At 43.8% G+C, this 27348-nt stretch overlaps 1 protein-coding gene and 1 pseudogene across 2 annotated transcripts in view; both read left to right on the top strand.

Annotated features, from left to right (window-relative positions):
• Positions 1–27348, top strand: part of LOC147461236 (uncharacterized) — a 66636-nt pseudogene that overhangs the window by 24665 nt on the left and 14623 nt on the right. Inside the window, exons 2-6 of the transcript XR_015187574.1 lie at positions 15598–15700; positions 16092–16176; positions 16625–16706; positions 17237–17310; positions 17395–17813. The product of XR_015187574.1 is annotated as an uncharacterized LOC147461236 (transcript). The remainder of the gene's footprint in view (positions 1–15597; positions 15701–16091; positions 16177–16624; positions 16707–17236; positions 17311–17394; positions 17814–27348) is intronic.
• LOC147461237 (uncharacterized) lies at positions 8896–9516 on the top strand. Its single transcript, XM_086505190.1, has one exon. It carries the CDS (start codon positions 8896–8898, stop codon positions 9514–9516), a length of 621 nt encoding a protein of 206 aa, XP_086361316.1.

Genomic DNA, 27348 nt, shown 5'->3' with positions numbered 1-27348 from the left:
CCTCATTGTACATATTTTGTTTACTCACTCGCAGAGTCTCCTCATTATTTTGATGTAGCCCTCTCTAGTAAAGGTGGTTTGTAGCCCTATGGGCAGTTTTATTAACTAATGGAAGGATCTTTTAAATTCTAGTAATCCGTTAAATATCTCCTTGGATTGGGTGAAACCATCCGTAAGCCTATGTAGCATAGAGAAACATTATTTCTAACTCAATTAAGTATCAAACAATTGTTCTCTACTAAAAGAAAACATTTCATTCTCTTGTAATTACTAAACCGTATTGTGAGGTCTAGCATTAAACTCAAAAGCAATGAGTTCACAAGCGTAATTTGCGGAAGTCCCTACAGGCTGCCACGTCAGCACTGTCAGTGCAAATCTCGGAACTCCTTACAAACTACCACGTCAGCATTATCAACGCAAAATCAAGGGCGACCGTACAATCATCCACGTCATTGTCCGTAATGTTTTGCCACGTCATCATCCCCGTGGACATGCCACGTCATCAGTTTGTGACATACCCCCCTCTTGAAAGAATTGTAATCGCCCTCGATTACGCTTGCAAAACAGACAGAGACCATAAACCAGTTCAGTAGACATTGACTCTAAGTACCGACGCACTAACACGACACCTGAGTACTTGTACAAAGACGACAGTCACATCACTGCACATGACATCACATGACAAATCACATTAAAATTCATTCCAAATCTCAAACCATGACTGCCAACAATGTATTTAGTAATCGCAGCTAGATCTATCCCGGACCTCACTGATGCCCGATTAACTAATCCTTATTGCGATCATGTCTATAGATATTTATGAGACCGAAATGTTGCAGTCATTTCGTCTTTCAGTTCTTGCATTCAAACACGTCAAATGACAGAGTACAAATCAATCATATTCAATTTCGGGAATTCCGTTTCATAAAGTCATTCAATAGAATACTGTCAAACCATCAATATTCGTGAAACCCAAAGGGGACATTAGTGACCTTATTCAATCGAGGTAATTTGTTGACAAAGGAGCGGAGTGACTCTCCTCTTGTGCAAGTCCGATGCACCAGATTCAACCTTGCTGAGTTCGGGGTTCTATCGGAGTAGACGATGATAAACCGAATGCTTCAAGGTAAAGTTTCAAAATCTGAGGAGTATCTGCTAGGTCCTCGTCCTCCATCCACTTTGCATCTAATGTCGGGTAGCTCTTGAATTTAAGCAGGAACCGCCGAATCACTTTACCTTTCATCTTTCTTTTCTTGTGTGCCAAAATCTGTTAAGGAACGAGTATTTTCTCGCTCTCTTCCACTTCGGGTTGCTCATCAGGCTCCCCATCACTGGCACCTCACCTTTAAAAGGTTTCAAGAGACTCACATGGAGCATTGTGAATATTCCAAGTATCGGGCAACTTCAATCGAAAGGAGACATCATTTATCTTTTCTTTAATCTGGAAAGGGCCATAATACCTCATGCTAAGCTTTGGAAAAAGCCTCTCCTTTCCCTTTCGTTTCCTTAGGCGTGCCTTCTCAAAACGTAAGAGCACCCAATTAATTATCTTCCTTTAATTTCAAGTCTCGACGATGCCGATCTGTTGCCTTCTTATGTCGTTCTTGAGATTTCTCTAAAGCCTCCCGGACCTTGGCAAAAGCAGTGTCCAAGTCCCTCGTGTACAGGTAGGCTTCAAAAATCTTATCTAGGGTAAGGGGAATGTTCAGATCTGCCAGTCGATTTCCTTTTTCCTTTCTTTTCTTGTGCCTAGGGACCTGCGGGTAGCGTCTTTCGCTCCCCTGTCCATTGCAGAGTCAATCATTAGAATCCTAAGACGCACTATCATCTGATACCTCTTTGTCTGGAATCCTTTGATGAACTTGCATCTGGTTCCCTTAGTTCGTCGAAACCCTCTGATTTTCCAGAATCCTGTGATGAGATGTTATTTGGTTCCCTTGATGTATTCTCTTCACTGGCAGACTCTTGCCTTTTTGAGGTGGATACTATCCTGCTTGTCGCATAAGTCAATGAGTCGGCATGCATTTCAAATCGTTGCTTAGTCATGTCCCATAAGTCTCTGAATGGAGTCAGACTTTTGGTTTAAAGCATAGTCTTGAATCTCTTTAGCAAATCATAGCAAAACCGCTCAATCTGGTCGTCAAAAGAATCTTACACAAGTATCCCAAAACCTCTGGCAAGAGTCATCCAATGTATCTTTCTTAGTCATTTTCAAGTGATGCCAAGGCGTGATGACATCTCTTGCATATTCATCTAATATCCAAGTTGACGTGTAAAAAAAGAAGAATTTTAACCACGTCGCATGTGTTTCTCTGCGTAACAACAAAGTAAGATGCTGCTTTTCGCTCCCTAAAATGTTCTGAGAACCGCTCTCCAGAGAATGCGACGTCAAACTGTTGTACAAACTCAAGGACTTGATTGGTGTCGTGGCCTGACTCCCTTCCTTGAACTCCTTGGTTTCTTGTTGATCTGGTTATTCTCAAAAGAGGACGAGCTCTCCGTATTGCTATGAATTTCATTTTTGATCTCCCGAAGACACAGAGTGGGCACGATGGTATCTAGACTGTTATTGACAGATTTAGCAAGCAAGTTCATTTCATTCCCGTAAGAAGACAGTCAAGCGGGATTACTTAGCAAGACTGTTCATTGCCCAGATATTCAGATTACATGGCATGCTTGAGAAAATCAATTGTCTCCGATAGAGATCCCCGATTCATGAGTTTGTTTTGCAAGGCTATTTGGGAGAACATTGGCACACAATTGCAGTTCTCGTCATCTTTCCACCTGCAGACAGATGGGCAATCTGAGATTGCAAATTTAGTCGTACTGGATTTGTTGAAGTCTTCTTCTTTGGATCAGAAGACTACATCGGAAAAGTATTTTGCCCTTGGTGGAATTTGCCTATGATGGGAAAGGCGCCATTTGAGAAGGTGCTACGAAGGTTCCACCCTTCCTAAGCACGAAAGATAAGAATTTTGAAGCCGACCAGTTCATGAGGGACTTGGACTTGGTCAGGGAGGCTTTAGAAGACATCTCAAGAAAGACATAAGAAGGCAGCAGATCGACATGGTCGCGATTTGAAATTATAGGAGAACGATTGGGTGCTCTTATGTTTTGAGAAGGCACGCCTGAGAACGAAAAAGGGAAAGGAGCGGCTTTTTCAAAAGCTTAACATGAGATACTATGAACCTTTCCAGATAAAAGAAAAGATAAATGATGTCTCCTTTAGACTGAAGCTGCCCGATACTGGGAGAATTCACAATGCTTTTCATGTGAGTCTCTTGAAGCCTTTTAAAGGCGATGTGCCCAATGATGGGGAGCCAGATGAGCAACCCGAAGTGGAGGAAGGCGAGGAGATACTCGTTTCAGAACAGATATTGGCACATAAAGATAGAAAGATAAAAGGTAAAGCGATAAGGCGGTTCTTGGTTAAATTCAAGAACTATCCCGCATTGGATGCGAAGTTGATGGAGGAGGAGGACCTGACACATAGTTTTCAGATTGTGAATCTTTACCTTGAAGCATTCGGTTTAGCATAGTCTACTCCGATAGAACCCCAGTTTTAGCTTGGGAGGAAATTGGTGCAGCGGGCTTGCACAAGAGGGGAGTCACTCTGTTCTTTGTCAACAGATTGCCCCGATTTTTGATAATAGAGTTATTGATGTCCCTATTGGGTTTCAGGGATACTGTGAGCTGATAGTATTCTACTAGAATGACTAAGATTTGGAATTCCCGATAATATGATACTGATTTGTACTTGACTTGTTTAAGTGCAGGAACTGATAGATGAAATGAGTGCAACATTTCGATATGATAAAATCTCTATAGACATGATTGCAATAAGGATTAGTTAATTGGGCATTTGTGAGGTCCCGACTGGATCTAGATGCGATTGCTCAATACGTTGCCGATTAATCATGGTCTGAGATTTGGAATGATTTTTGAATGTGATTTGTCATGTGATGTCTTGTGATGTGACTGTCGATTGGTACATGTGCTAGATGTGTTGTTCCTAGTGCGTCCGTACTAATAGTCAGTGTCTGCTAAGACAGTTTATGCCCTCTGTCTGTTTTGCAGGAGTAATCGAGGGCGATTACAATGCTTTCAAGAGGAGGTATGTCACAAATTGATGACGGGGCTAACCCCGGACACACTCACATTTTGGTGGCAAAAATGCCACGCGGCAGCAATGTACAAACCCGTAACATACGTTGAAAGGTTGACGTGGCAGTAACGTACGGACATCCCGTAAAATCCGTTGACATGCTGTACAGATTTTCCTAGCGCTGACAGTTTTACTGGCAGATTTTGAAACAGTTGCTTTTTGGGAACTATTGCTTTTGATTTTGAAGCTTTTGGGGCTCTGCTTTTAGCATCCTTGTAACCTTTATAATGAACCCAAGGGGGGCTCCCTCTACAAAGCATCTGGACGCAGAGTCTGAGAGCGAGCACCCGCGGGAGTTGTACTTTGCTCAAAGATTAATATAAAAAGAAATACCGAAAGGGCGCTAGTCTTTGGGGCCAATACCTCTTGGCACGGAACTACATCGGGCAGCGTCGACTCATTTTTGAACTGTGACTTGAAGTGTGAAGTATTTTTGAAGTGAATCTCTGCTGTGTCGCGGTAGAATCTTGACTTGGGGTGTCCAAGTTTGTACACCCACTCTGTGTCTTCTGGAGATCAAAGATAAAATCCATTGCAATACTTTCCTAGGGGCAGGTGTAATGGGTAAATGCTGTAGTAATCCTTGTGTCTTATGCCTGTCAAACTTGACTTTCTGGCATACGAAACAATTGCAAACAAAGTCGTCCACATCCTTCTTGAGTCTCGGTCTAAAGAAAATAATGCTCCACACCTTTAAAGGTGGTATCAATGCCACGATGACCGGTAAAAGGTGGACAATGACACTCGATCAAAACCTTTTCCCTCAATGGTTGTGTAACACAGAGCATTGTTTTCTTCATCAAGTAGCCATCCTGTATGGAATATCCTGGCACTATCTCCTCGTTCTATATCCGAGTAAACATATTGGGAAAATCCGGATCGGTGCCATACTGGTCAACCATATCCTTGAAGCTTCTATGGTGGATCGTAGAAAATAGCCAAGACGAGGGGCTTCCGAGACAAAGCATTTGCCACTAAGTTTTTTTGTCCCTGAAATGGACAATTTGAAAGTGAAACTGTGACAAGATGTTAGTCCACCGTATCTACTTTTCCCGAAAGCTGCTTCTGTGACAAGAAGTAGCGTAGACTCTGATGATCAATCGCACTTAGAGGGGATTTTTGATTTGGTTCACTCCACTATTGGGGTGAAACAGGGTTACCGGCTGTGTCCTACACTATTTGACATGTATGTGGATGAGGTTGCTGACTACATTGAGAGGGATGGTGATAGAGGAGCACAATTGGTAGGGACATGGATCCCACTGTTGTTATATGCTAATGATATTGTGTTGATTTCTGTCTCTCTGGAGGGGATGTAACGTCACTTAGATGCTTTATACACATTTGCTTATGATAGTGGACTGCGTGTTAACCTAGGGAAAACCAAGGGTATGGTGTTTATCACCACACCACAGTGGGTCAGGAGGTTAGCATCCACATTTACATATGGCCTAGAGGTGGTGGAGTATACAAATGCATACACCTATCTTGGGATAGTCTTCAGTGGACCGGTGTTTTCATTGAGGAGAGCAAGAGAGACTAAACTGACGAGAGCTTATGCAGCCTTGGGAGGATTGGAGAGGATGTGTTTGGAAGTTCAATTTCAGGAACCTCGAACAAAGCTGTGGCTTTTTGACATCCTAGTGGCTTGAATTATGCTTTATGGAGTTCAGATATGGGGACCTTGAGTGGATCACCATGGCAGGTATGGTAGCACTGATGGATGGAGATGTATGGAGAGGCCTTTAATCTTTATGATCTCTCGGATGATTCGGGCTAAGGCCTCAATGCCATATGAGATTGTTCGAGCCGTGCTAGCTGCCCCCCCTCTCGTGGTCGAGGCACTTACTAGATCAGTTTCCTTCATGCACAGTTTATGGGACCTTCCTAGAGACAAATATGATCGGCTAGCCCTTGAGGCATCCTGATAGCTAGCGCTATAGTGGGATACAACATGCTAGTATAGGCAGATGACATCATGGTTTCAATCACATGGTTTCAACACGGATAGATTGCCTCCGTTCCAATACTCCTGGGATGTACCCTCCCTATCTCACGGATAGAGATCACTAGACTTATACTTGAGGATCTGATTTAGCTAGATACCAAAAGCACATAGATACAGCGAACACAGGAGTTGGATACGAAGATGGCTTTCTATAGAGAGCATCTTCTCCAACTAACAGAGGATGGATATGTGATTAGACTTGCCTATATGGACACTCATTTATCCCATGGGAAAAGATGTGCGATTGGTCGGATGCGCACATCATCGCATCAGTTAGAGATTGAGACTGACAGATTTAGGAGAGTATCAACAGAGGCCAAGATTTTCTAGCTGTCATATAGAGCCAGAGATAGAGCTACATCACATATGTCATTGTCCGATATACTATGAGATACGAGGCTGCTTTCATTGTCTATTCAGAGAGGCTTTGGACAGCTGGCTAGAGTCATGAGATATTAGGATCAAAGATGCCGCGGGTTTTTGCTAGAGCTGTGCAGACACAAGGAGAGTCTCTTGAGGAGATCAGGCAGTGGGAGACACTCACAGAGGGGGATCATTCATCATTGACTTCTTTAGAGCAGGGACTCTACAGTCGGATGAGCAAGCTTCACAGCAGACTTGAGTGCCCGCCTGTACCGGAGGTATATTAGTTGACAGTGCCATTGAACTTGGCAGAGCTAGACGTCCACGCCTACGAGGGTAACCACGAGATCAATGGGGGCTTTGTCAGAGGATGAGGACTATTCTAGCACGACATGGGAGACGTCCTGTACGATTGTTTACAGAGGAGGACATTGACGATGCTATTTAGTGATCGATGCAATACTTTTTCGGACAACGCCCGATGCCAGACATCCTCGTAAATTGATGATGATGATGATTTTAGGTTTTCACTTTACTTCATTTTCATTTTGTACCTAGACATTGTATTAGATCCACCAAGATTGTATCATTATGGTCTCATAGGTCATTTTGGCCTTTTGAAGACGTTTAATATAACATTTCATTTCATTTCATCTCTCTCTCTCTCTCTCTCTCTCTCTCTCTCTCATTTATCCCATGGGATACGATATGCTATTGGTCAGATGTGTACTTCATCGCATCAACTAGAGATTGAGAGACTGTCAGATTTAGGAGAGTACCAACAAAGGCCGAGATTTACGAGTTGTGTCATATAGAGCGAGAGACAGAATTATATCACATAGTCCTTGTCGTGTATATTATGAGATATGAAGCCGCTTTCACTGTCTATTCAGAGAGGGCTTTGGACCATTGGCTAGAGTCATGAGGTATCAAAATCGAGATGCCTTGGGTTGTTTTTGCTAAAGCTGCGCAAACACAACATAGGGAGTCTCTTGAGGTGATTAGATAGTGGGAGACATTAATAGAGGGAGGTCACTGACTTCTCTAGAGCAGAGACTCGGTAGTTAGATGAGCAAGCTTCATAGTAGACTTCAAAGTTCACCTATACCAGAGGCATATTAACTGACAGAGCCATTGAGCTTGGGAGAGCTAGACGCCGATGTGTACGAGGGCCATCGCAACGTCGACGGAGGCTCCATCAGAGGATCGGGACTGATGTTTACTGTAGCTTAATTTTATTTTGTATCCGGACATTCTATTAGATCCATCACGATTCTATCAGTTTGGTCTCATAGGTCATTTTGGCCTTTTGAAGACCTTTAATATAACATTTCATTTCATTTCACTTGTGTGTGTGTGTGTGTGTGTGTATGTGTGTGTGTGTGTGTGTGTGTGTGTGTGTGTGTGTGTGACGTGAGCATGGATTACGCCTTGCAGTTGTTGGATCATTACTCTGTTTTGTTGACTTTGAGCTTTGGGCAGTCTCTTTGTGATCGGCCTCTTTCTAGGAAATGTTTGTTGCATATTAACAATGCTTATCTCACCCATGAGGTTTTTCGAGACATGATTTTTGATATTATTCCCCCTTTGCTTGCTCACAAGCTGCCTGGTATCACTTTGTTATGAGGGTGCAAAGTGTTATTCATGACTATGGTACGCATTACATGCAGTGTACTCGGGGGGATGTCAAAGTTGCGAAACAAGCTTGTTAACGGCTGCAAGTATTAGCGGATTTGCAACCTTTGTTTAACTCTAAGATGTCGGAGTTGTGTGAAGCTTGTGTGTGTAGTCGGCATAATGATAAGCTAAAAATTGCTAAATGGCAGACGCGTGCTCGTCAACAGGCTTTTATGGATAAAGGTTGCGCTTCGAAGCAATTCTTTAAGCATTTGCATCATACAAGGGTCACACAAGCAATCAAGCGGGTTCTTCTTCCCTCAGGTGTTTGGACTTCTTCGAAGCAGGAACTTGCTGATGCCATGGTTTCACATTATCAATAGGTGTTTGCTGCTCCTTCCCAGACATCTTCGGTTGCTTGCCAAGCACGTCAATTGATGCTCTCTTATGTTCATCCGATCATATCCTCGCAAGATGCACGTTGCCTTGAGGATCCGTTCACTGAATCAGAATTGCATAGTGCGTTGCTTGCATTGGGTCATTGGTAGTCTCTCGGTTGGGAGGGGCTTACTGTGGAAATTTTCCTCTCCTTTTGGGAGGCTCTCGGACAACCACTGCTTTTCATGATAAATGTAGCATGGGAGAAACAGGATTTGCCTCTTTCTTGAAAGTAGGTTTACTTAAATTGTTGCCTAAGCAAGCGTTTTGTGAGCAATTCTCTCACTAGCACCCTATTACTTTGATGTCGGTGGCTTACAAGATATTGGCTAAGATGCTGATGCACCGCATTAAGGACCATCTATTTGCAAGGCTCCATCAGGCTCAGTATGGTTTCATTCCACGTCGCCAGATTATGGAAAATCTGGCTAATGTTATGATTGGCATGGAGTATGCTAAGTACACTCATCAAGATGTGCTGGTTATGCCAGTTGATATTGAAAAGGCCTTTGACATTGTACACCTGAGCTTTGGTGAGCGTCTTCATGGATCGCGATTACCCTCGGGTCGTACCTTCACTGGCCAGGCTTATGCGGATAACTCGTTGTTTATGCCTCGTAATCAGCAGGCTGATGTCGAAGTGATTATGGAAGCTTTGGAATTGTTTGGCATTGCGGCTAGACTTAAAGTCAACTTTTGTAAATCAAAGCTTCTGCCACTTCGTTCTTGTGACTGGCATAGTCTATTGTGGCCATGTGAGATTGTTTCTCCAAATGTAATTACCAAGCATTTGGGATATCCAATTGGATGGAATGTCATTCACTCTCAGAAAGTGGATTGGGTTAGGCAACGCTTGAATGTCAAATTGCATTATTGGAGTTTTTCGTCTGCGAATTGTTTAGAGTATCCTGATGGCATATGTTGAGTTCTTTTTGCCACTGATGCATTCGCCTTGTCATTGCCTTGATTCTCTTATGTCAGCCATTTTGTCCCATTTGTGGCGGAACCATGCTCACAAAAAAAGGCTTGCGCTTGTGTTAGGTACAGCAGAATGAATGTTTGAACTTTGCTCAAGATGAGTGCTCCGAACTGTGCTCAAGGTTCCTTTTTATTCTTATGGAAGGGAGAGCCTTCCGTTCTTAGTGAGAGAGTGCAATGATCACAAACAAGTGAATGGACACTGTGCATGAAAGTGTATGAGACTGAGAGATAGAGAAGAGAATACGACACCGGAGACGTTGTAAAACCCTCCTCCGAAGGTCCCACTCTCTATGGCGAGAGCGGTCTACTTATGATTGCACAAATCTCTACAATGCTTGGACTTGCCGACGATGAGGACGACGACGAGACAGGCTGAAATCTGAAAACGCGAAGGGCTGAAATCTGCAAATCTTGTATCTGCTGAATTCTGACTCTATGTCGATGACGATATCGATGGCGACTATGCGATGACGATGTGCTGAAAACGCAGATGTTGAAATCTGCGTTTTTCGTGCTGAAATTGTAAACCTTGTGGAAATTGACCGTGCGGCGAGGAACTGTAGCGGGGAGGTGAGATCTGCGAGGTTCGGGACTTGATCTGCGGTGTCTAAAGGCTGAAAACTGAAAACGCTGGTGGTTCTTGATGTTCCTTCGCGATGATCTGCAGAAACGTTGAGGTTGTGTTGCAAACCAGAAACGCTAGGGCTGAAAATGATCTTCTGTGGTGGAAAACTGCTAACTGCTGTAGAAACTTCTAACACTAGGGCTTCTGCTTCTTGCTATCACTAGGAATCTGCAAGATCCAAAAATGCTAGGCTTATGCTGTGGAGCAAAAACGCTAGGCCTCTTGGGGGTTCTGCTGAGAAGTTGCTTGTTGAGCGTGTGCTCCTGCTGCCTCTTGTGCCAATTAGTGCCAGCTTTGGTTTGCTTATATACAAACTTAGCAAAATTGCCCTACCTACTTTCCAACAAAAGTCACTTAAATTAATAAGTGAAAAATTTCAAAAATAGGGAAAATAGGCTAAATGCACTGGAAAATTCCCATAAAGGATTCTGATGGATTCTGATGGGAATGCTTATGATCATGCTATATGCAACTAGAGGATATGCATCTACATTAAGTGCTTGGGCGTGCACGGTCTGCGAACAAACTCACAAAAGGGCCAAAACACTTCTAAATCTAGACTGACTGGACTGACTGAACCCTTGTCGTGCTGTAGCTTGTCCACGGACACACGGGGTTGGATGTGTCACGTGACATCCCCTCCTTTTCAAAGTGAGGTACTGGTATCGAACTGTATGGCGTCGAGGGAGATCGCCAATAGCATCCGGAATCCTGGAAGGGACTCTTCGCCCGCTCACTCTGATGTGTGGGTCGTGCGGTACTTGAACTTCATAAAGGTTTGCAACGCTTGCTTCTTTGGGCCGTGTCGAAAGCGACACAAAGTCTTCTGTGGCTCCTTCGATGCTTCAACTTCTTCTAGAGTCATGCTTCTTTCTTCTTCAAGAATCTCCATGGTTGAAAATTCCTGAAACCATTTCCAACACAAAACCATGAACATACCTATTTCATGTAAAGTGATTGGAAAAATTCTTGTCTTCCTTAAAGACTGTGCATGCAATGTAGATGAACAAAGAGACGGAGTGCCAAACCGTTCACCACACACACACACACAATGAGATCGAATCTTATCTTTCTGATCCAAATCAATCAATTGTCGCAATTCACAACGGAAATGCCCATGCTTGGTGCTCATACTTTCATGTGCTCTTTCTACAACTGTGTCGTGCCAAGGAAGAGACATGGAATGTGACTTCCGTGAATGCATAGTTTTCAGATTTTCATGAGAAATCCGCATACATTCGTGCTCATTCATGAGTGAAACGTGCTCAACGTACAATATGTCATGCCTAGGAAAAGGGATCACATAAAGACGCTGACGAAAATACAGGAAACGATCACGAATGAAACACTCGAACAATGCGTGCTGACGAATCATTTGAACATATAGTACTTCCTGTAAGGTTTCTTTGGACCTAGGCTCGAGAGCCAAGATCGGTTCTTCCTGAACGGGTGCTTTGGACCTAGGCTCGAGAGCCGAGATCGATCCTTCGTGATTGATCGAATCTGCAACGAGGTTAGCTTCGCTAGAAAAAGCATCAACTAACTCATCATCCTTGTGAACAATCACGTCATCTTCATGCAAATCATCATGCTTGTGAGAAATCACATCTTGATCATGCAAATCATCATGCTTGTCATTGTCATCCAAATCATCATGCTTATCATCATGCAAATCTTGTGTATCATGCTTTGGAAAAGAAGACGAGACTGAGAGAGTCTCCTTTTCCTAAATCTCTTTAAGTTGCGCCTGCTCATTAGAAAAAAATAGGACCAATGCGGCTTTCCTTTCGTTGTGCTCACGCTCCATTTCGGCTCTTCTTGCTTTGGCCTCCAAGCGTGCTTGCTCGCGCTCACGCTCACGCTCTATGGCTGCCCTTCTTTCTTCACGTTCACGTGCTATGGCTGCCATTCTTTCTTCTCGTTCTAACTTCCTTTCCATAAACAATTGCTCCAACTCCTCCATAGGAGTTAGTGCAATCCTTGGCGTAGATGGGGAAGGGGGAGGGTCGGAAAAACCTCCTGGTGGGGAAAATTCTTCTTTGCCTCTCTCATGCTCATCACCTCCAAGCGAAGTATCCATTACGCTTCGAGTGATGACCATCCACTGAAGTTGTGGGTTCTTGTGGTCTTGGGTTCTTAAGTTCACGAGGAATTTGGGTTCTTGGGCGTCTTGAGTTCTTGAGGTTCTTCTTTCGCTTGCAATCTGTGTTAGAGAAGGATCTTCTCTTCACCTGAGTTCTGCTCTTTTCCGCGGGCGCACCCCTTGGCGGCCTTGCGCTCACACCAAGGTTGCTTTTTCCCACCTCACATCGATTGGCCGGCTGCTAAGTGCACGGTCCGCTCTCAATTAGTGAAGAGAGGCACAAGGGGAGGTTGGACAAGCCCTTCTTTCCTGGGATTCCTGTCACTCTTCAAAAACATGATTAGGAGTCGACACGCCCAAGCGAACTTGGGTTTGTGCGACGTCAACAAGCAAAAACAATTCTGTGGTTCTTGTGGTTCTTTCCTTGAGTGATACAGAACACTGCCAAAGCTGTGATACCAATGTAAGGTGCAGCGGAATGAATGTTTGAACTTTGCTCAAGATGAGTGCTCCGAACTGTTCTCAAGGTTTCTTTTTATTCTTATGGAAGGGAGAGCCTTCCATTCTTAGTGAGAGAGTGCAATGATCACAAACAATTGAATGGACACTGTGCATGAAAGTGTATGAGACTGAGAGATAGAGAAGAGAATACGACACCAAAGACGTTGTAAAACCCTCCTCCGAAGGCCCCACTCTCTATGGTGAGAGCTGTCTACTTATGATTGCACAAATCTCTACAATGCTTGGATTTGCCGACGATGAGGACGACGACGAGACGGGCTGAAATCTGAAAACGCTAAGGGCTGAAATCTGCAAATCTTGTATCTGCTGAATTCTGACTCTATGTTGAAGACGATGTCGATGGCGACAATGCGACGATGATTCGCCGAAAACGCAGATGCTGAAATCTGCGTTTTCCGGGCTGAAACTGTAAACCTTGCGGAAACTGACCATGCGGCGAGGAACTGTTGCGGGGAGGTTCGGGACTTGATCTGCGACGTTTGGGACTTGATCTGCGGTGTCTAAAGGCTGAAAACTGAAAACGCTGGTGGTTCTTGATGTTCCGTCGCGATGATTTGCAGAAACGCTGAGATTGTGCTGCAAACCAAAAACGCTATGGCTGAAAATGATCTTCTACGGGGGAAAACTGCTAACTGCTGTAGAAACTGATAACGCTGGGGCTTCTGCTTCTTGCTATCGCCAAGAATGTGCAAGATCCAAAAATGCTGGCTGATTTGGTCCAAAAACGCTAGGCTTATGCTGTGGAGCAAAAATGCTAGGCCTCTTGGGGGTTCTGCTGAGAAGTTGCCTGTTAAGCGTGTGCTCCTGCTGCCTCTTCTGCCAATTAGTGCTAGCTTTGGTTTGCTTATATACAAACTTAGCAAAATTGCCCTACCTACTTTCTAACAAAAGTCACTTAAATTAATAAGTGAAAAATGTCAAAAATAGGGAAAATAGGCTAAATGCACTGGAAAATTCCCATGAAGGATTCTGATGGATTCTGATGAGAATGCTTATGATCATGCTGTGTGCAACCAGAGGATATGCATCTACATTAAGTGCCTGGGCATGCACGGTCTGCGAACAGACTTACAAAAGGGCCAGAACACTTCTAAATCTAGACTGACTGGGCTGACTGAATCCTTGTCGTGCTGTAGCTTGTCCACGGACACATAGTGTTGGATGTGTCACGTGACAGTTTGATGTCGATGGAGAAGCTTTGCACTCCGAAACGTCTTGGTGGTCTTAATATCTTGGACTTGCGTAGGCATGTTCTTGCTAGGAAAGCTATGCTGTTGCCTACACGTGCGCAACAAATTCAGCCTTGGACTCTTATGTTTGCACACTTGAGTCAGCATGTTGGTACTTCCTCATTTTGCCATTGGAAATCATCTATCTGGGAGGTGGTATTTGGCAAGATGAAAGGGCACATTCGTGGATGTCCTCTTGCTTCCACTTTGGTATCTGCTTGGAAAGAGGTTACAATTCATCTATCATGTAATGCTCGGCAGGAAGGTGATTAGCTTTGTTTGGAGAGTCTCCATTGGAGCCGGGCATTCTCTCTTACTTTGGTCTACCGCTCGCCTCACCAGACTTGCTCTCTCTCGTTGTGGCATTTGTGTGGTTGAGGATGTAGTCGATGCGGCCAGATACACTTTTGAGTGTCCCTTCGCCGCTTGTTGTTTTGGATTGGGCATGCATTACTGTCAGTTTTGGAGAGAGCTTCAACACATGTTGCTTGTTTTTTTACCTGTTACACCTTTGTCTGACGGTGATGGCATGTTTGATTGGAATCTTTGAGAAACGTCTTTTCGAGATATTTTTGCCAGCCAAATTTGTGCTCTTCTTCTACCGCAACCTTGGTTTGCTGATCATTGTAATGCCCTTTGGCACATGCACAAAGCTGATCTCTGGTGGAGGAAGCTTCTCTCTGCATTGTGGAAAAGCCACTTGCCTTTGAAGGATCGAATTATTCTTTGGCGCTGTTTGCTTGAAGTGCTCCCGGTCGGCACTTTTCTTAGGGCACGTCATATTCGCCCTTCTTCTTGTGTCCGTTGCTCAACTACAAAAGAGAATGTCTGCCACTTGTTGTGGGATTGCTGCATTACTAGAGAATTTCTTCTCCGTGTATTGGCCTGCATGCGGCTCCGTTTTCCAAGGATAGTCTTCCACAAAAGGTTCTAGGCATTTGGCATTTTCTCACCAACATTACATCGTTCCATGGTCTTCTTTATGTGGGTCAGATACTCGGCTTATTGGACCCTGTGGCGTCAACGTAATGCTTATATGTTCCATCGCATTCATGCAGACCCCTTCCCACTCTTCAAGCTTTCTCTTAGGCAATCATTACGGTTTGCCTTGGAAGTTGGGTGATATCACCGCAGAGATACATCAACTTTCCTATGAATGTTTCTAGCTATATTGTACAGCTGAACAGTTATGTGTTCTTCCCCTTGTATATGATCCTTTCGGTGGGTTTTCCTCGCTTTGAGGTTTCCTACTAGTAAATTAATCAAACTGATTTACAAAAAAAAGAGAGTGTGTGTGTGTGTGTGTGTGTGTGTGTTTGCAGGCAGTGCCGCAGTCAGCGGAGCAGTGATGGCCTTGTTTTTTCTATAGCAGCCCTTCTTTTTGGTTGTACTCCATGATGAACACATAGAAACTTGTACTTTGTTTTGGGTTACAAGTGATTGCTATCTTTTTTATGAGCATACACTCTCTATGTATTGTATTTTTCTGTTTTGAGTAACATACGGCCATCGTGAATAACAGCCTAATTTATTTTTGTTTTTCTCTTGTTGCTCCGCATGAATTAGACACTGATGCTCCTTGCCTCCTACCAATTCGTTTGTCAAAAGATGTCAGAGCTGTAGTCCGTAGCATGGATTGGTCTCCCCATGGCTTAGCTCCAACTGGAGGGTAACCTGTTTTTATGTTTGGTTTTACAGTCCCACTTATTTTATTGCATTTGTACAGAGAAGGAAGCATCAGTCTTATACTTTGCCTTTCGTAAACATGTTTGCATGTGTATTGTGTGTTTCTGTATGTATATTAGGTAGTTAAAGCATGCATAACGTTTTTTTGCATTTTGTGTGTGTGTGTGTGTGTGTGTGTGTGTGTGTGTGTGTGTGTGTGTGTGATATTACATACTCGCAAGTCAGCCATTGAGAGAGTAAGTAAATAACAACTAATGTGTATATTTATGTGAATTGGGAACATGCACAATCAGCTATAAAAAGTCCAAGCTATACAATGGTATGCTAGTGCAGCAGCCTGGCAATAGTTGATTGCTGCTTTGGATTACTGACAGGTGCTTGCTGGTTGTGTGCACAAGAGATCATCGTGTCAAGCTATATCATGCACCTCATTGTGAATACCAATGTGAATGGATTCAGGTAATGCAAATGCTCCATCATTTTTATTTTGGTTCCGGTTCTATTGTCAACAGGAGTCACGACAATGAAATTGCGGTGTGAGTTTTAGCTTTTTGGGTGTGCCTGCAAAAAAGGTTCCAATCAATTTCCTTTTTTTTTTTTTGAGGATCATCTGTGGCTTTTTCATGGTTTCCTCTTTTTGTCTACTTCTTAATAAGTGCTATGGGAGCAGGTTCAATTTTTCCATAATACAGTGCGCTTGTGGATTAAATCAATTTAATTTGAGAAAATTGACTCTTTTTTAATCCCTACCTCTCCTTCTCCATCTGAACCTTGTATAAGATCACCCCTCTCCCCACCAGTTTAGGAGTGTCTTTCGTAATTTTCTGAAGGATTTTGCATCCATTTGATTTCAGTAGAGACATGATGGTTTGTAGATACATGTTCACTACAGAATGTTCTTGTGCAGATTTCAGATGTGTCGGAAATATTGTATGGGCATCACCTCTCAAGCGGATGTAAACCGACGACACAAGGAGACACAAGGCTAGGTAAATCTAAACATGCTTGAAAGACTATCCATTTATGTTCCTTTGAAGCAGTTATGGGTGCTTTGAAGCCTTAATCAAAGTAATAAGCAGACAAACTTGAGGTTTTATTTTCTTGTATTTGCGATTGAGTTAACCCTGCATACATGAATGTAGTTACTTACATAGGTTGAGTGTATGGCTGCTATACTTTCAGGCGGGGAGGGCTATCCGCAATTCTTTTCAATTTCTTATTACACTTCAAAAACCATGTTTTCTTGCTTTGAGATATGTGTTATTTTCCAAAAGGTGCTGCTCTTTAGCATCCTTTGGAGCACTTACTGAAAGTGTCTCGTGAATAGGTCGAAAATAACACGTGTGGCAAGCTTTTCATTTTAGTGACCACTCCAAGTGAATGATTTATGAGAGTTTGCCAAAGGTTTCTTGGGGCATAAGTTCTACAAGGGGAATGCCAATGGTGATTGTTGTCATAGTCTAAGTACACCAAATGCAAGTGTCACTAACCTTTGATATTTCTGGAGTGATTGCAACAGGTGATCATTTCAATTTAGTGCATGAAAGTAACCAGTCAAGCCTTGTAGGAGCAACATCAAAGAACCTTGCTATGGTGCGGTATGATTTTAGTGCTACATTATTTTAATGAGTTGGCTTGTTTGTGTTTTGCATGATGTGATTGAGAATGTTCATGTAGGTACGATTTGGTTCGAGCCTGACATCAAGTATCCAGCCAAGGTGTGTGATGGATTCAAAGTGCTTCGTGAACTTCACCAATGTGCTCGCTTATGTTTCTGTTGCATGGTCTCCTGCAATGCGAGTAGAGAGCCTCACAAAGGATTCTCTGAAGATCACAACTCTGACCATGGCACTCGTAGCTTTAGGCGCCAAGTCTGGGGATGTCTCTATACTGAAATGTATTTAACCAGTAAATTACTCTGTAGAGACGATGACTACAACTCCTGCTGTCAGTCTGGTCACTATTGTCAAGGCTCATGAATCTTGGGTTTCTGCTTTGGCATGGAGTAAAAGCTACAAAACTATGGACAGTGGGGATTCTAGTGAGACAACTGGTGTAGAAGAGATGATTCTGGCAACTGGGTGCTCTGATGGCAGGTAAAGCTCATCTATAATCCTAATTTCATGGATGTGTTTGTTTCATGCATGTTCACAGAGATTGCAAAGGAATTTGTTTGCACGTGCTAGTTCTGGAAGCATTTCTTATTTACATAAGAATTTTGAGATTGTGCTGCATTGGAGTTGCCAAGTCTTGGTTTTGGTGGCACTAGGTTTTTGTTTTCTTTGATGACATTTGTTTTTTGATTTTTCCCCTTTGTTGAATTTCTGTGTTTTTCCTTAGCATTTTGTCACAAAGAAAGCAAACAGTTTGTGTCATGTTTTAGAGAAGCTCAAAATGGCTTCTAAATTTAACTAAAGAAAGGTATGAACATTTGGGTAGAACATATAGATTTCGTATAGAAAACGTGCACAGAAGGCAAAACCACAAAATGAGCTGCTAAGTAGGAGGTAAGCCTAGGGTAATAGGGTCTTGATGTGATACACTCTTTACAAAAAAAGCAAGAAAGGGGGGAGTTTAAATTGGACCTGTCATAATACGTGCCACCTGATAGGAACTCCCTTTCTCCCAATGATATAGTATGGTTATTGGGGCAGTGAAGCATTTGTATATAACAGCATATATGGGTGATTTCAAATATCAGCCCTTGGGGGTGGCAGAAGAGTTTAAAATTGTATAGTCATGTCAGCGATACATCCTTTGGGGGGGTGGTTAGTGGACTTGTTATGATATGGTGTCGAGAAGCTGCAGTACGTTTGGGAAGGCACCGGACCTTTTATTAGAGTTTTGGCATCTCAAGTGAACCGTCCAATGAGGTCCTATTATTTATTTTGGCTTTTAGGTATTTATCTTACTTATTTGTTAAAGTCTGGGTAGGGCACTTTACTGAGATTGCTATATAAGCAACCCCTTGCCTCCATTGTATACACATTCAGTTATTCGTTGCCAAGGTTGATTGGTTCAGAAGACTTTCTCTCTCTCTCTCTCTCTCTCTCTCTCTCTCTCTCTCTCTCTCTCTCTCTCTCTCAGTACATGCAAAGGTTTTTAAGCTTTAAGATAAATATTTAAGTTTGCCTTATTCTCAGTCCCTCACCCTAGTACCCTACCCCACATTTGGGCTCGGGTTCAATGGATCCGCCTACCGAAGGGGAAGGGCCGGGTGTAGATAGCTACACCACCCCAAAAAAAACAATGGCTACTTTCAAACGGAGAAACAGAGATACTGTACTATCACCAAGATCCTTACGAGTTGGGAAAACCTCCAGGATACATGATGAGTTGCTGATGGAGAAGGTCCAGGTGATGCTCAAATCAGAGCTAAACTATATGAGGGATGACATCAGGAAGGAAATGCACGCGAACACTGAGAGCTACAGGAACTCCATGTATGGAGACATGATGAGAGAACTAAGGAAAGAGATCCGGGGGATACAGAATGAGGAAATTCAGATCGTGAAAACGGAATTACGAAACCTAATCAAGTGTAACAGAATCCGTTATGCAAAAGAAACTCGATGAGGCAGTAGCAAGTTTTGAAGCATGAAGAACAAATATGGAAAAGCGCATGGGGGAAAAAGATGCAATAATCGAGGAGCTAAAAGGAGAACTTGCGGCTTGCAAATCTGCAACTAAGGAGAAGGGAGACGACCAACCTTCGGTGCTGAAGGAGCTCGAGGACATGAAGGATCATATGAAAGCTCTACGGGAAGGAGATGAACAGAAATTGAAAACGGCATCTTCATGGGCGGAACGTCTTGTTAAGACACAAGAAAAGGTTGATGAAGCAGAGAAATGGATTGAGGATGCGAAGAAAGGGAAGGCCCAGATGCTTGAGACCACACCTACCTCCACCATTATTAATATGACCATTGAGGAAGAGCAGAAAAGGAAGAATCGGGCTCTGCATGTGTGGGTCACAGGAGTCAAAGACAAAGAGAATGTAGATGAAGAAGTGAGGGAACTGCTACAACGCATGGGCATCACAGAGCCTACTCACACAAGTGCATGGAGAGTGGGCAAGAAAGGAATCGACGAGAAGGGAAACGTAAAGGATAGGGCACTAATCCTCCGCTTCCCGAATATAGAAATAAGGAAAGAATGTCTAAAGAAGAGGCCAACTCTTAAGAAAACCGGTATTTTCCTGGGGAGATGACCTTACATTGGCACAAGTGGCACACATGCAAGAGTTGATGCCAGAGATCAGGGCATCAAGAGAAAAGGGGAAAATCGCCTTTTATAGAGGAGGGAAAGTAGTGGTTATGGAAAAGCGCTCATCATGACGGTGCGAGACCTATGGGGCGACGCTCCGGATAGCGGCGTGGAATTGTAATGGATCATATAGGCTAGATGTAGGTGCCTTTGAAGACAACTTTAGGGACAGATTCATAGTTTTCTACTCAAAGACACACGAGATACCAGGACAGCTTATGCCACATGTGAAGGGGTATTTATGGGAAACAGCTGGTCGACCAAACAAGAGATCTCTACGAGGTAGCCGGGGTTCAGGAGGAGTAGCAGTCTTATTTAAAGAGGAGCTGAAACCACTACTACAGATTATCAGGAAAGATGAACAAGCAAGGTATATGTGGGTGAGAAGGAGAGCCGAGATAGGTAGATTTCTATATATTGCTATATGCTACTTTCCTCCCAAGTACATCGGTCTACTCCTCACCTAAAGGACAGTCCCCTTTCTCTATATTAAATAATGACATATGGGAGTTCTCTAGAGATGGAGACATCGTTCTCTTAGGAGACTTTAATGCTAGAATGGCCAACTCTCAAGCAGTATTCTATGATACTTCGGAGGAAATGCTCAGAGAAGTGGATTTGTCACAGGAGGGGCTTACTAGAAACTCACAGGATAAAGAACACACTGAATATGGGAGACATCTCATGGAAATGACAACTACACATGGTTTGGCCATACTTAATGGTCTAGAGAATTTCCCTTGATCTGAGGGATTCACATGCTTCCGGCACAGGCATGGGGCCAGTATAGTGGATTATGTGATGACTTCACCAAGCTTTATTTCTAGTATTGAGGACTTTAAGGTGGGACCCAGACCGGTTGGGATTGAAGTGGATCATGCTCTCTTGACCTTATCAATCTCCTTCCAATACAATGCCTCTCAAGTACAAAGGAAGAAGACACACAAGATATACTTTCACGCCAGAGACTGATTCAGTCTATGTGGAAAAGATCTATAATAGGATGTGGGCAGCCGAGCCAGTATATATTGTAGAGGAGATTACTTCTCAGCTAACAGAGATACTACATGGAGCAGCACAAGAGGCATACCCACATACTCAGCCTGATCAGAAGAGAGGATCTGGGAACATGCCTCAAAACAGTTGGTACGACGAGGAATGCAGAGAGACGAGAACCCAGGTCCAGAAAGAGCTTACACTTGGGATCATCACATATAAGCAGTCTCGGATTGCTCTTCGGCGTATAGTACGTCGCAAGAAAAGAACATTTTTAGCCAAACTGGAGAAGGATTTATATCAGCTCTTCTTGAGTTAGGACTCACATGAGGCCTGACGTTTATTTCACGAGCACTCATCGCCTCCGACAATTACTTCTCCTGAGATTTGGGGTCAATATGTAACATCATTATATACGGTATCTAGACAGCCTCCATTACCAGATCCGCTAGAGCCATGCCTTGCTACCAGTACTTTCTTTACTACGGAAATGGTGGAAAAAGGCATTGATAAGATGAAGACAAGAAGAGCATATGATCATGAGGGTTTAGTAGCAGAACATCTGCTCCATGCAAGGGATCTACTTTCAGAAGTCCTTGCTCGTCTGTTTAATCGGGTCATGTGTGAAGGATTACCTGAATCTTGGAAATTATCTACTATCGTTGTCACCAGCGTGTGACTACTATCTATCCTTTTTGTTGATTTCTTTCTTATTATCTATTTACTTTCACTTTTTGGAAACACCCCTCGGGAAATCTAACTGCCCTGCATTGCATAGCTAGTGTGGAACTGTCCAGAGGGAGTCCAGGCTTGAGGGCAAGAGAGCACTAAGGTTGGACAAGGACTATGGTTAGCCAAGTGGGGTCATTGACTAGCCAAAGTGGAATCCTTTGCTACAGAGGCTACATTTCAGTTCTGGATGTGGCCGCAGTGTACAAAGAGGGTCGGATGACCTAGAAAGATACAATGGCAGCATCTCCTAAAATTTAGGGAACTGCTATTTTGGGACCTGAAAATGTGTTGACGTCATTACCTCCGGAATGACAAAGGGAACATTTTCTTGCTCTGCCGTGAAGTCAACTGGGCAACCGGTTGGGAGATTTTTAGGCGGCAACCCCGAAACGGGAAAATGCTTGTAAATGTGCCAAGTGGCACATTCTGGTGCACTTGCCTCATGCAACAAGAAGTGGCGCTGAATTTGAAGGAGGGAGAGCCTCATTTTCAGTTTTGTCACAGGTTAAGAGCTATGGAGTGCTTGCTTTCCCTCTTATGCACAGTGCGGTGCCAGGAGTGATGCCCTGCACGCTACGCACTGCCCTCTCTCTCCCCTTTGGCAGTATGTTATGCCCCTCTAGTGGGCTCTTCATTTGACCAATGTACAGTTGTGTGGGTTCATGCGCGATTGCCGAGGCAAGAGCCTCTTGCACAGGTACTGGATTAGCTAGCGGCTAATCCCCCCGCAGGTACAGGTGAATTCGGAGAGGTTTCACGCCAGAAATCTCGTCCGATTCAAAGGGCAAGTAGCCCTACAGGTGCAGGAGCTCGAGGACTTGCTACGGATGCGACCGGCATGCGAAACGGAGCCCGAAACAGTGAATTACAGCCTGCTGTGTATTTTTGCAGGTTTAGGGTTTTGGCCCTAAATGGACCCTAATACCCCCAGGAGGTTCGGGGACACAAGGGGACCGTTGTACAGGTGATCTGGAGCATTTTCGGGGCTGAAAACAGAGAATTCAGCGTGCTGCAGATTCTCGCCAGGTTTTGCAAAGTGCCCGTATGCGTCGGGAAAATCATTTAATGCGTGGGAATACTGACCGTGAAGGGTTCTAGTACAGTTATGTTGCCGAAATCAAGCTAGAACAGTCAAAATTTAGCCAAGGTTGTGCGGGGCAGCTTGTAAAGAACCACAACGTATATTCCCTCTTTTGAACAATAAAGAAAAACCGAAAGGGGCGCCTAAGTTAGGGGCCAATCTGGTGTCCGTCTACCCATACAGGTGCAATCTAGCAGCCTGTATCCCTCTCCCCTTTGTTGTGTCTTGAAAGTACAGGTAAAATAGACGACTAATAATGGGTGAAAGCTAAATCAAGGTTTGAAGTAAAGTCTACCGCCCTTTTTGGATTGAACAGGCCGGTTTCATGGTTCCATCGACGGGATTAAATCACTTTTTCCCATAGAAGTGAGCCTTGGTCAGTTTTAGGCTTGAAGACACAGGGGATCATAGACCAGACACAGGGAATTGCAATTATGGCTGACAGACCAGATGATGTGACTAAAGAGGTTTCCTCTTCACAGGGTCAACAGACACATGAAGTGGGTGAGTCCTCAAGACCACCACAGACGGATGATGATATATTCAGGACCCAGTTGGCTACTGCTGTGGCTATGTTTACACAAGTAATGCAGAACCCAAGGTTTTTAGCCTTTCTGCAACCTCCTGTTCTATCTCAGCAAGTTGGGTCACTGGATCATATTCAAAAGCCTGTTAAGGCTCGAGCACAGGTGATTCATACCGCACAGTCAATGGAAACACCTGTACACTTGACGGAGAACATGCAGTCTCCACAACCTATGCCTAAGGTGCAAGAACAGGTGGCTGAGATGCCAGTTTTTCAAGCTGTAACAATTCAGCCCGCCACCTTTCAGCAGCCTATAGCTGGTTCTAATGGGCAGGGAAGCAACCTACAGGCTATGCAACAGGTCTTCCCACCACCTTCAGTACACCCTGGCTATTTTGGAGGTGGATCCGTATTCCAGAGCATGGCTGGTCATGCACCTGGAAATCAGTTTTATACGCCAGGAACAGTGTTCAGGGGTGCTCAAACGATGATGCCTAACCCCATGTACAGTGTCATGGGTATGCAACCAGGGTTTCAGAGCGCTCAGGGCCAATTCGTGATACCACAAGCAAATTTTGGTATGGCTGGAATTACAAATCAGCAGCCAAATATGGCATTTCCAGGTCAAGTTAATAGCGGCCAAGGAACACAGATGAACCCTAATAGTGTTCCCATGTTTCAGTCACTTCCATATGACAATTTAACGCCGCTGGGGAGGCCAACTCCGTACAAAGAAGGTGGCAAAGGTGTGTCATTCACGACCTTTACAGGGTTTGATGACAGGAAGAAGGCTCTTTCATTCCTCCAGCAGTTTGACAAGGCCTATGCAGGGGGAAACTTTACAAAGGCTTCAAAGGTCCGCAAGGCAGCCAGTTTCTTGACAGGGAATGCGAGACAATGGTGGACAACTTTATTGCTTCAAGGGCAAGCTCCGTCCACATGGATTTACTTTAAGCAGATTTTTGCAGCAACATGGTTATTTGATGACTTTGAAGCAGATGTCATGACAGAATGGCACCAGCTTAATGCTGCCACTTGTAGGAATCTGGATGATTACAATCGGAAGTTTTGGAAAGCTCTACTTCCAGTAACTTCCTATAGGTTTGTGCCATTGACATAACAGATTGAAAAATACTGTTGTGGCCTACCCAAAGGATTGAGAAAGTACTGCACGAAGACAAAAGTCACTACTTTGACGCAGCTCATCGAGGTAGCAAACACTGGCAATGGTTTGCTCAAGGGAGAAGATTGTGAATTTAACACTGGCGTCAAGGCAGGATCATGCAAGAAAAATTCAGCCAAGAAGCATGTTCCCAATGAGGCTCCTAAAGGGACTCAGGAGTCAGCCAACGCAGGGAAAGATAAAGCTACGGCTGAATCAGAAAAAGGACCAGCGAAGAAATGGAAAAGACGTTTTCCTCGCAAGTCAGAAGAGCAAAAGAAGGTCCCGAGGACAGAGAACAAATGCTTTATATGTGAGCAGCCTGGCCACATTGCTTACAACTGTCCTACAAAGAAAAGGCCAGCTGATTCTGAAGACAAGGAGGACAGGAAAGGAAAGAAGCCCATGGCTGGTCTAGTGCCAGATATGGTGGGCGACAAGCCAAATTCAGATGCAAGTGAGCTTTGCCGAGCATGGGGAAAGGTCAGGGATCAAACAGTGCTTATCTTCTTTGATCCAGGTGTCAAAGCCAACTTCATTTCCCCAGAATTGGCTTCAAAGTTGGGAATCAGACCTGAAGAGATGGGGTATACAGCAGAGGCAGGTTTGGCATGTCCTGGCCATACAGAGGCTGTGACACCCATCATTGGAAAGTTGCGTCTACATATCCAGTCCTATGTAGATGCTGAAGAATTTTACATCATGCCACTGGACGGATGTGATGTGTTGTTAGGTATTCCTTGGTTATTTCGTGTACATGGAATCATGGATGCCTACAACAAAAAGATCACTGTACAGAGCAGGGGAAAGACTCATATTCTGGATGTAAAGCTTAAAGGGGAGTCTATTCCTACTGTATCAGCTTCTGCTATTACTTCTGTAATGAAAAAGCATCTTTCTGCGTACTTGGTTTTTGCACGTGAAGTGTCAGATTGTGATGAATCAAATTTATTTGTGCTAGATAAAGAAAGGTCAATGTTTTTACAACAGTACAGTGACTGTTTTTCCGATTCATTACCGTCTCAATTACCGCCAGAGAGACCCGAGGACCATGCGATAGATTTGGTGCCAGGCAGTAGCCCACCAAATAAGCCTCCGTATAGGGTTAGTGCGGCTCAGCAGAAAGAGATAATGGGCCAAGTACAGGAGCTGTTAGAAAAGGGGCTGATTCAGCCCAGTTCATCTCCATTCTGTTCTCCAGTGTTGTTGGTGCAGAAAAAGGATGGCTCATGGCGTATGTGCATCGACTACCGTGCACTGAACAAGAATACCATCAAGAATAGGTTCCCTATACCTAGAATTGATGATATTATGGACAAATTAGAAGGAACAACTATGTTTAGCAGGATAGATCTAAAGAGTGGGTACCATCAGATCCGCATTAGATCAGAGGATGTGCACAAGACTGCTTTTAGAACGACGTTTGGCCTTTATGAATTTTTAGTGATGCCCTTTGGTCTCACAAATGCTCCTGCTACGTTCAATAGGATGATGGACAGAATTTTCCGTCCACACCAGCAGTTTGTTGGTACATTCTTTGATGACATGATAGTCTACTCAAAGAATGAAGAGGAGCATAGGCATCACTTGGCCATTGTGTTCAAAGAGCTACGCAGTCATAGGTTGCTCATCAATGCAAAGAAAAGTGAGTTTTTTCTGGAAGAGATTCACTTTCTGGGACACATTGTCTCAAAGGATGGTGTCAGAATGGATCCTGCAAAAGTTGAAGCGATCAAGTCATGGCCAAATTTGAAGACGGTGCATGATGTCCGAAGCTTTTTGGGACTATGCTCCTATTACAGAAGGTTTATCCGAAATTTCGCTGAGATTGCTTCACCTTTACATGCTCTTCAAAAGAAGGCAGTCACCTTTAGATGGACACAAAAAGAGATTTCAGCTTTTAATCTCTTAAAGGAAAAGATGACTTCAGATCCAGTCATTGTGTTGCCAGATCTTAGGAAGTCATTTGTGGTCCAGTGTGATGCCTGCGGTAGTAGCATTGGTGCAGTGCTAATGCAAGATGGCAGGGTAGTAGCCTATGAGAGCAGAATTTTGCAAGGGCCAGAGATGACCATGCAGGTCTATGAGAAAGAGTTACTGGCTGTGATTCATGCGCTCTTAAGTTGGAAACACTACCTGCAAGGTGCAGACTTTGTTGTCCAAACGGACCATCAGGCCTTGCGATACTTCTTGACACAAACAAAGTTATCTGAGAAGCATATGCGATGGGCAAATATCTTGTCCATGTTCCATTTTCAGATTGTGCATGTGGAAGGCAAGAAGAATGTTGTGGCTGATGCCTTGTCAAGGAAGCGACAAATTTCAGCTGTGTCAATTCCTTATCATCATGAACTTGATGATATGAGAGAACATTATGCAAATGATGAAGATTTTGCAAGGGTCTTCGAGCAACTAATGGATGGACAACGTCATGAACACTATCTTCTTAAAGACGGGTTCATGATGATGCATGACAGATTGTGTGTCACAAAGCCATTGCGACGCAAAGTTATGGAAGAGAGTCATGTCCCACCGTATGCAGGGCATCGTGGTATTGATGCTACAGTTAAAGCGGTTGAGACATTCTTCTACTGGTCTACATTGAGAAGGGATGTGGATGCTTTTGTGCGAGAATGCCTAATATGCCAAAAGGTCAAGTTTGACAGGCAAAAGGCACCAGGGTTATTGCAACCACTACCTATTCTAGATAAACCATGGGAAAGTATTGCTATGGATTTTATCTTTGATCTTCCGAGAACGCAGACAGGAAACGATGGTATTTGGACCATTATTTGCAGATTCAGCAAACAGGCTCATTTTATTCCTGTCAGGAAGAAGATAAAGCCAGATCGGATGGCACGCTTGTTT

Source organism: Adiantum capillus-veneris, chromosome 3, assembly GCF_014529385.1.
Source record: "Adiantum capillus-veneris isolate H3 chromosome 3, ASM1452938v2, whole genome shotgun sequence".
NCBI classification, from domain to species: Eukaryota; Viridiplantae; Streptophyta; class Polypodiopsida; order Polypodiales; family Pteridaceae; genus Adiantum; species Adiantum capillus-veneris.
Note: the sequence above shows the minus strand (reverse complement) of the source record. Positions and strands in the feature narration are given on the sequence as shown.

What these genes read in the sequence shown, in the direction of transcription:
- LOC147461237 (XM_086505190.1), top strand. Translation starts at nt 8,896, where the DNA reads ATGTCGGTGGCTTACAAGATATTGGCTAAGATGCTGATGCACCGCATT.